This window comes from Candoia aspera, chromosome 5, assembly GCF_035149785.1.
Source record: "Candoia aspera isolate rCanAsp1 chromosome 5, rCanAsp1.hap2, whole genome shotgun sequence".
Classification (NCBI taxonomy): domain Eukaryota; kingdom Metazoa; phylum Chordata; class Lepidosauria; order Squamata; family Boidae; genus Candoia; species Candoia aspera.
This window is the reverse complement of record NC_086157.1, coordinates 109,412,529-109,422,308: the sequence shown is the minus strand read 5'-3', so window position 1 is coordinate 109,422,308 and position 9,780 is coordinate 109,412,529. Positions and strand designations below refer to the sequence as shown.

Below are 9,780 nucleotides of genomic sequence, written 5' to 3'. Positions count from 1 at the left end.
CCGAACGAAGACTCGCGAGATCAGACGTTGGATATAAGTGGCCCGGCGGGGTTTTTGCGGCCTTTGTGACTCGCGTGAGTGGGTGAGTTGTGTGGAATCTGTTGCCATCCGCTCGGTTTCTTGTCTGGGCAGAGCGCGGCTTAGCGGGGCGGAAGGAATGACTTATAGGGATGAACAAGGGGGAATGTGGGGGTTAAAACCGGCCTCCGATTGGCGGCTTTTGATCTAGTTCCCCCATCGTGTGAAGCCGTGGTATGGTTGGTTGGCGTGATGGTTTAGCATGATGGATGAGCTGAACGATGGTGGCTTCATCAAGCCGTGGCTTAGCGCGAGGTACCTGAATCCTTCAGTCTGATTTTGAGCTGATCCTGATTCATCCGCTAGGAGGTGAAAGTGGGGCCCTCCCGCCTTCTCCTGGATAAGAGAAAAATTGGAATTGGACAAGTGATTTTTTATGTTCCTCCTCCATGATCGCTAAAATTTACAGAAGTTCCCTGTCCTTTCGAGGCGGGCAAGTCCTAAAATAGGCCTATCCCAGTAAAAAATCTACCCCAGAGTTGGACTTACTCATTTTGTGGCCTTCAGCCCTGCTCCAAGATAATTAACAGCTCTTGGCTAAGGGAGAGTTGTCTTTCTCTACCTACGCAGCATCTAATATCTCTGGAAAGCGTAAGTTAAGAGACCCTTAACGTGTATTATTTTCTCTGTATTCACCTAACATTAATCTTGTGAGGTAGGTTAGGCTGCAAGGCAGTGAAAGATACCTCAGGAGCTTTGTGTTAGAATGGAAAACTGAACCCGGGTCTCTAGAGTGATGCTCAGAAGGAAGCAGGGTATATGAATCCATCAGTGGCATCTTTGAGATGTGCTTTGTGTCTTAGCTTAACCCTCACAGATACTCCAGATAATAAGGGGGTGGAAGTTATTTTGGAGTTTTCGTTGCATATTGATAAGACCTGGAGTATTAAATAAATGCTCAATTAAATAAACAACTCCAGGATACTGCTGGAATGCAAATATTGAATGCTGCCTGTGAAGCTATGTCTTGAGCTCTCATTTCTGATGGATGCTAACTGTTCCTATTAATTGCAGTGGCATTTTGCTCTTCACTGATTGTAGTTGAAGATAATGGCACTGAAAAAGAAACAGTAAGCTTATTAAAAACGTTTTGGTAAATTAGATCTGTCCATAAATCTTTTTTGCTCTGAAGTGCTAAGCAAATAAATCTTCACCTGTGTTTATTTTTTCTTTGAATTAGTTTGCTTGGGATTCTGTGACTTACAGACTGCTTTAGGTATTTCAGTGTTGATGATTCTGTGAAACTGATTATTTGTTATATTTTTCAAGGCTGAAAACAATATGGCTGATGAAACAGAAACATTAGCAGCTGAAGCTGGTCCTGATAGCCAAGATACAGAAATGTGAGTGCTTTTTATTTTTATGGAAGTTGTGAAATAGATGTATTTTGAAGAATAAATTGGAGTTCTGCATTTCATTGCATATATTCAATGTTCAGGAAGCTGTGCTTTAGTTATGCATCTTGGATGGCTCTCTTTAGTTTGTATATTGGATTTTCTCCTATTAATACCTTTCTGTTTATTATTGTAAGGAAAAAAATTGAATGGCTCCTCTCTCTCCTAAGCTTGCTATTATAGCATGTTGTACATACCAGGGCTCTAAGGCCTTTTCCTTTGGGGTTAGTACTATTTCTAGCTGATGAGGGTGGCTCCAGAGCATTTCTGTAAAGGTATTCTAATGCATACAGTTGCCTTTAGTATCTTGCTTTCTACCTTTTTATTTATTTGTACGATTTGGAGGCTGACTACTAGCCACTCTGGGTGGCTTACAGTTTAAAAAATAGGAAAAGTGTAGAAAACAAAAAATCAGATGTGGCCCAGGAGCAAATACCTGAAGAACAAAAGCCCCATTCAATAGGAGTTCAAGCATCACCCTGCCCCAAAGCCTGGGAGAATAGTTAGGCCTTTAACAGGTTCCTGAATGTCAGAGGGTGGGAGGTTAACATGTCATGTTTTATAAGAATTTAGATGCTGTATTGCTTGCCTCTATAATAAAATTGTTGGAAAGGAAAGTACAATTTAACTCGTTCTGAAACACCTTGGAAGGGAATGGGGAGTTTCTAGGGAGAACCTGCCATTCTATGAAGCATGGAAGGTCTTGTGGTTGCCAGGCTAACTAGAGAAAGAAGGTACTGTGGGATGGAGAACCTCTGGCCTTCCAAATCTTACTGAAGTTTAGACTCCCAGCAATCAAACTTAAGGTGACGAGATGTGCTGGAGGTAACATTTGAAAGGTCAGAGATTCCATGTCTCTGTGATACCCAGGGAGGGGGGTACCCAAAGATGTTCCTGAATAGGCATATTGTTTTAGAAGGGATTTCCCAAAGCTGGAATAATAAGGTGGAATTGGGAGAAGATTGATCAGGAATTATTGGACTGATACTCTGAAATGGTGTCTTCTACATAATGTATTCTTTAGATAAGTACATGGAAGAGAACCTTAACTTAATAGCACTGCAAGAAGTGAGTCCTCTTTCCAAATATCAACTTGAGAAAGTGGGATCGCACTAAGGGGGTTTGAGGCTGTGGTGCTTAGCAGAGGAGGATAAATTTCTGATTTCTGTCCTCTGCCATGTGTCAACAGAGCATGTTTCCCACCCCCATGTATGTAAATAGAGTAATTTCATTCATTGAGATAAAGAGGAATGTTTCTAGGGGATTAACTCCCTTCACCTATTCCTGCTGTCTTTCTTTTTTATCTCCTGTTTTTCTTCCGGATTGTATGGGATCTGTAAGGAAATACGTATTACGTTAAGGTAGGTTTCGTTAGCTGGCTTCTCATACCAAGCCATGATATGTCTTAGGCCAGCGTCTAATTCTAGCCAGGGAGAGAAGGGTTCTACCATGCTTTGTGACTAGAGCACCTTCAGGTAGCTATTTTGCATCCATCGCGGTTGAGAACTTACTGAGATGAGTAAAAAATGGATCCTCCAGGCTCAACACCTGCTTGGATTTGCTGGGCCGGGGGAGAGATGGACAAATCTACGATGCTACTGAAGAGTAACTTTTACCTTTCATTGCTTCAGACCTGGCCCACATTCGTCAAAGTGCGTGAGGAAGAAGGTTAGAGCTTTGAATTCAGCAAGAGTTGCCGGGCGGTCATCTTCTGTGGCTGTGCAGAGCAGTCCTTCCACAGCTCACGTGAGAGCGGAGGGTCAGATGAAGTGGCCTAAACCAAAAATTGATCTCCGAGCCCTCTTCGATTACCACTTTACAAGAAAGCAGCACCGGTTTCGCAAAACATGGAAACCTAGGGACAAGAAAGCGGGTACTTCTCGCAAGTGTGCAGGAAAGCGAACTGAGAGACAAAGAATTCCGGAAAGTGAGCAAAGGAGGAGACTTAAAGACAGAGGAATTGTATTTCCTTTTGTGGCGAAGCACTATGGCAGGAAGCACCTTCCCTTAAAAATGGTGCGAGAATATGAGGTAAGTTATAATTTCACACAGTTTTTGAAAAAAAATCATTATTTGCACAGTAATGTCCTGTGGCTATCATCCACCAACTTGCTGTCCTCCAAATGTCTTATGGAGGTTAGGACCGATGGGTCTGGGCAGTGTGATGGTTGGAAAGGCTGATCTAGGCTCTGAACTGGTTCATTGAGAATGGTTGGCATCTTCTTGACTGTCATGATGGGAAGAGAACTTTGCAGTTGGCAGTCTTGTGCATACAGGTAGTCCTCGCTTAATGACCACAGTTGGGACCAGAATTTTGGTTACTAAGCGAAGCAATCATTAAGCAAATCCAACCTGATTTTACAGCCTTTTTTGCAGTGGTTGTTGAGCAAATCACGGTTCCTTACTGATTTTGCTTGCCGGAAGCTGGCCAGGAAGATCAGAAATGGTGATTACATGACCACAGGATGCTGCGATGATCATAAATGTGAACCAGTCCCCAAGCACCCAAATTGCAATCATGTGACAGCAGGGATGCTGCAGTGGTTGTAAGTGTGAGGACCGGTTGCAAGTCAGTTTTTCCAGCACTGTTGTAAGTCCGAACCATTACTAAACGAATGGTCATTAAGCAAGGACTACCTGTATTAACTTGAGTGGCTTTTGACCTGTACCTTTGTTCATGGCTGAAAAAAAATCCTTCTCCTAGGAAGCAGCTTTGAAGGGATTTTTCAAATACATTGAAATGCTGAAATATGAACACCATCTGAAAAAGTCTTTGACGCAGCTGAATGCTGGGGATGATCTTGAAAATGAATGTTTGGAGTCACGGAGGTACAAATACCTGGATGATGATGGGCCAATTTCTCCCATTGCAGAGACCAAGTAGGTATAATTAGAATTACTAAGGTTGGCTTTGGCAATCCAAGGACCATGGCTTGTAGCCATAATTGCATCATTACTGAGGTTTTAATGAAGTTTGCCAGTTTAGCATCAACATATTCTAGTCTTGATAGATCATATTATAATTTCCATGTACAAATTGACAGAAGTTTTATTGTTTATAAAACAATCCAGTAGAATGATGGCTCATCCTGTTTCTTCAGCAAGTGAATTTTATCTGATATCTTTTTGAGTATAGCATCTGATGAAATTGTACTAGGTCATTTTTCAATTGATAAATTATCTAAGAATTTCCAGTGCTCAGGGATTAAGAATTTAGCTGCCAAGAGTAAAAAATATAATCAGCTTTGTACTAAATGCCCCTATTCTTTCCACTAAACATAATGTTAATTTGGGGGAAAATTCTGATCTTATTTACTTACAAATTACCCCTCTCAATCTAAAAGCATGAACTCCAAAATTTAACGTTGTTATTGGAAACAGATAAAGGAAATCCTTTCCTAAGCATTTCATTTCATTGTGCATTTAAGAATTGCACAAAATTAAGCAGCAAAACCTTGGAGGGGTTGTAAACAGAAGCTAATAATCTTCCACCTCCAAAAGCATCTGGCTTTTGGAATAATTTGGTGAGCGTACTGCCCAAAATTATAAATGTTTGTAGATCTAAAATAGATTTGGCCTAGTATTCTTATTTACAATTATATGCGCAAATATTTATGTGCCACCTGCTTAAGTTAGGCAGCTTGTAATAGTGTACCAAAAAATCCATAACATCTAATTTAAATATACTTTAAAAATTCTCTTAAAATCTGATGCTCACTCCCCCCGAGCCCCGTGGAAGACCAAGGTCTTGCTTGCTTCCAGAAGGGTGGAAGGCCGCATGGTGTCAGGCAGGCAAGGTGTTTCACTGGGCGTGGGGGAAGCTACCACTAAGAGTGCCTGAAGAAGACCATCCTGAAGGTGTAAGGGGCCCAAGCCACAAGTCAAAAAAACCAAAACAAAAAATTTCAGCTGAAATGCAGTCCTGCCTCATTGCCCTGAGATATATTAACTGTAGCCCTGGTCACCCAAAGTTTGTCCAGTCTAACTCTAAGCCATGGTTTAAAATTACGATTTATTAAAGCCCAGTTGGGTCCATTTGCATAACGTGCTAAACCATCTTTTACAACCAGCAGTCTCCCAGCATGTTAAAGCAAAGCCGTGCAAGTTCATTTTAGGTTTGTTGTGATGTGAACTTGGCCCAAGTGGGAATGTAATCATTCTAGATATGCTAAACCACCTTCTGACCGGCTTGCAAGCAAGCTAATTGATCAGTTTCAGAAAATAGTTTTTGCCTAAGATTAAGTTTATTTCGGCCTGTCTGTTTTTCCCTACAGTTTTAACTTGCAGCAACAATGTTGTAAAATAGGTTAGGCTGAGAGGCACTTGGCACCAGTAAGTTGCGTAGCTGAGCAGGAACTGTCTCAGCCAGTACACTAAGGATGGCCTCCTCCATTTCTGTTTCCTGTAGAATACACCATAGGAAGCAATCACTTGGTGAGCAACTGTCCTCTTAATTTTTTAGAGAAAGTAATCAAATCCCAGTAACAACTTCAGGCTGCATTTGACATACTCTAGGGTACTTTCAGAGGCATTTTTTTTTTTTTTTAAAAGAAACCACCTTGAACTTCCATATATTTCCTGCATGCCTGATACGTTCTACAATTTCTGTAGAGGTGTGTGCAGTTCTGAAGAAACGGTAACTAAAAACAGCCCTAAGTTTCAGACTGAACTGAGGTCACAGGTTTATGATGGGGAGTTCTGTAGCTAGGACTAGAGGTAAAAAGAAGAGAAGCGTGAACGGCAGGGCTAAACGAAAGCTGCAGATTGAAGCTTAGAATACAGATTCAGCTGGAGGCGTAATCCTCGCATTCTGGAGACATCAAGCTGGAGAAGATGAATACAAGTCTGACCTTGACAATTGTTCTGTTTCAGCAAGGATGAGGATTCCGGGGATGAAGATATTGGTGCCAAAGTAGTGGTAAGTTTCCAGTAACTGAAGCTTGCTGCATCAACTCTGCCGCCACTCTGGCTTTTACTTTTCACTCCTTAACTTGGGAAATGCACTAGAAGTCAGACAGAAGCAAAAATACAAGGCAGTCCTCGACTTAGGACCACAGCCGGGACCGGAATTTCCGTGGTAAGCCGTTGAGTCACCGAGAGACTGGACCTGATTTTATGACCGTTTTTACGTTGGTTGTTAAGCGGACCACTGTGGTCATTAAGCAAACCCACTTTTCCCAGTGGGTGTTTGTTGCTGGAAAACGGCAAAAAAAGTCACAAAACGCCATCGCGTGACACTGGGATGCTGCAACCAGTCGTAAATGCAAGCTGGTTGCCAAGTGCCTGAAATGTGATCATGTGACCACGGGGCGGGGGGAGACAACATTTTGCAATGCAGGGAAACGCTTTACAGGCTGTAAAGCACCCATTCTGAGGCCGTCTTAACTTCGGACTGTCGTTCAACAAATGGTCATACCTGTAGTTGTGTACAAAACTGTCCTCTTGGAATGAGCCTCCCTGTTTTGCATATTCCTATTTGAAAGCCATCCTTTGTTAGCTGCAGGATGGCCCAGCGGTGCTGTTTTGGATCATGTGGAATGAGACTGCAGAGCTTGGTGCGGAAACCAAAGCATTAGATCCCCAGTTTCTGCACTCAGAGTTCTGTATTAGTGCAGGGCCCTTTAGAAATAAAGCCTTTAAAGAAAAAGGAGATGGAGTAAGTTGGAATAACGTAAAATGTACGATAAAACCGAACAAAATAAAACATGCAACGTAATAAAATTATAAAACAGCAAGAACCAGTGGCAAGTCTGGCCAACAATACCACCATCCCCAAACAAATTGACGGGGGCTGCAACCACTCTAGCCCAGGACCTGGGAAAACAGCCAGGTCTTCAAGGCTTTCTGGAATGCCAGCCAGTTTGCCCGCCTGCTTGCAAAATACGTTTTCGAAATGAATTGAGATTCTGCTTAATTGCTCTGAGTTTAGCATTGTTCCGTAATGCCCTGCTGGTTTCTCTTTTCCAGGACAACAGCTGTTTCATATTAAGCAGCAAAATTCCCCAGAAAAAGAAGAAATCGAAACGCAAAGAGAAAGTGAGTGGCACCTTTGTTGGAGATGACATGTAGGTGGGATACCTAGAAGAAATGAAAATAAAAATTGAACACTCTAGAGATCCAGGCTACCTTAATAAAGCCTCTTAAAAGCGCAAGCCAGATATTTAGGTGTAATTTTTCTTTTCCCCTCCCCTAGCACTTAACTATAATACTTTCTGAACATCAGACAATAGCTTTTGTACTCCTATACTGCTTTTTGTAATACTTGCACAAATTTTGCATGACAATGAATTGATCACTGTTCTGTCACACTTTTGTCTGCTTTGATCACTGTTCTGTCTGCTCATACTTTTCATCCACCCTCTTACTCCAATAATATATTAAAGCTGTTTAAAATTTGCATTTATGATGTGTGGTGGTGAGTTGGTAGTGGCTCACTAAATCCAGTAATGGATTTTACTGGCTAAGGTACTAGGATAGGTAATTGGATGGAAAATCTGCAGTGCAGTTCGTGTGATGACTGTTGTTCGGTTCAACTGCTGAATGATTCACAAATGAACTAAATCTAACACTCTGATCGGAACTGAGTGCACAGCAATTATTAGCATGAGGCAGCTTGAGCCAATTGGCTACCTGAACAAATGTTGATGAGAAAAAAATAGCAGCACAGTATCCGTAAACGACCAGGTGTATCTTAAGAGAACCTGAGGTAATGAATGCTGTAAATCGATATTTACCTTGTAAATGTGCTTTTCTCTTTTTGAACTAGCAAAGCAACTGAAGGTCCTCCGTGATGCACAGTACTTCAAATGAAGGTTCAAGGACTACTGGATGAGGCCAAAAATGAGCTGGGCTAATAGTTCTGTGCAGAAGGTTTTGTGATCTCACTATTCTCGAATTAAATGCCTGAGCTTGGAAAACACCGTTCAGCCTCCCGTGGTCTACCGTGGAGCTTTGGATTTGCTCAGCTGCAGCATGCCCTGTGGATTTCTCCCTTCTCTTAGAGAGCAATTTCATTGTGTTTTCTTGGCTTCCTGAATGTTTTGACACAGCATCAGCTGCCAGCGAGTGGTCCCCTATGATGTTTGGCACGTGTGAATTACATTTGGAAATTTCTAACCTAACCTGGTGGCAGACTAGGAATGATGATGGGAAAGGCTGGTATTAGAAACTCACTGGGCTAAAAAGCATATCAGCATTGATCTCTGCAGCCAAATGAAGCTATCTTGACTCAGCTGGAAGTTTTTAATTGGAGCCTGTCTCTGGATCTGCTTGATGGGGCATATTTGCTCTGTGCTGTTCCCAATTTACATAACGGTGTCCATTTCCACAAATACTTGTCTTCCACTTTAGTCACTTGATCTATACTATGTAGTGACTGAAGATCTGAGCTGACTGCCTCCTTAGTATCTTCCAAAAACTAATTGGCTGATTGGCGTCTGAGCTTTGGCTTTAATAGAACATTAACTGGGCAGAAATTCTGAAGGTGGCGTGGGCCGCTGTCATCTAGTGTGTGGTGCAGTGTGATCTAGTTGCAGCTGCACTAAAAAAAAGGAACAACCCTGGTTTTCTTGCGTTGCTTTGCAATTGGCCGTTTATACCACCTGAAAAGGAAAACACCTGTGGTTCAGCTTATGCAAGAAGTAAGTTTGCATTATTCCCCTCTCCCCCACAAAAAATCTGTTTGTGATTCAAAGTGGGCACTAGTAGGCCTCTTTAAAAAATACAGCAGGAAAATAGATATTTGATTTTCTGCCACTGATTGGTTAAGATGCAGACAGTGGGGATTTTGCAGTTTTGTAATATATTCTGATCATACGCTTTTTTCTTTTACTATTTGGCAGCACAACTCCAGGTTTTGACTGGTCTCTCAGACGAAAGCCAAGGAGTAAGTGCTAAGAATACAACCTTCTTCGCAACCCACAGCTAATTTGTATTTGCTGTGTTACTTAAAGGAAGGAACATAATAATACCTGGGTCCCAGGTTAATGTTAAGAGTAGTCTGAAAACATGAAGTCTGTTGGCTGGTAGAAGAAACTTTACTGCTAAATAGAAACCACAGGCATTTAAATGATTCTGAAGCTTATCTGTTCTAAGTGGTAACACACATTTTTGTCAATTAGTCTCTGCTGGTAAAATTAAACTTTTGATTGCTTAGCCCAATGCAGAGTATTTGGGATATCCATAAGGAAGTTTCCTGATTCATGGACAATTCTTGATTTCAGGGTCCTGGAAAATAAAGGTCGGAAAAATATTTTGTGGAAGACAAGGTACGTTGGGACCAGTTAGCACTAGGGGTATGTGAAATACT

At 41.7% G+C, this 9,780-nt stretch overlaps 1 protein-coding gene and 1 non-coding gene across 2 annotated transcripts; both read left to right on the top strand.

Annotated features, from left to right (window-relative positions):
• Positions 1 to 49: 49 nt before the first annotated feature.
• On the top strand, positions 50 to 9,739 carry TAF1D (TATA-box binding protein associated factor, RNA polymerase I subunit D). Its single transcript, XM_063305926.1, has 8 exons — positions 50 to 82; positions 1,348 to 1,421; positions 3,104 to 3,503; positions 4,177 to 4,352; positions 6,345 to 6,390; positions 7,440 to 7,508; positions 8,239 to 9,112; positions 9,695 to 9,739. Exons 2-7 carry the CDS (start codon positions 1,360 to 1,362, stop codon positions 8,248 to 8,250), a joined length of 765 nt encoding a protein of 254 aa, XP_063161996.1. The 5' UTR covers positions 50 to 82; positions 1,348 to 1,359; the 3' UTR covers positions 8,251 to 9,112; positions 9,695 to 9,739.
• Positions 7,977 to 8,051, top strand: LOC134499422 (small nucleolar RNA SNORD5). The gene has a single exon (XR_010068143.1). It is a non-coding gene; the product is annotated as a small nucleolar RNA SNORD5 (small nucleolar RNA).
• Positions 9,740 to 9,780: the final 41 nt, after the last annotated feature.

Bases quoted from the DNA above. Each gene is read 5' to 3' on its own strand.
- TAF1D (XM_063305926.1), top strand. From the start codon at position 1,360: ATGGCTGATGAAACAGAAACATTAGCAGCTGAAGCTGGTCCTGATAGC. The intron at 1,422-3,103 runs GTGAGTGCTTTT...TCATTGCTTCAG, and splicing joins GATAGCCAAGATACAGAAAT to ACCTGGCCCACATTCGTCAA. The intron at 3,504-4,176 runs GTAAGTTATAAT...TCCTTCTCCTAG, and splicing joins AAATGGTGCGAGAATATGAG to GAAGCAGCTTTGAAGGGATT.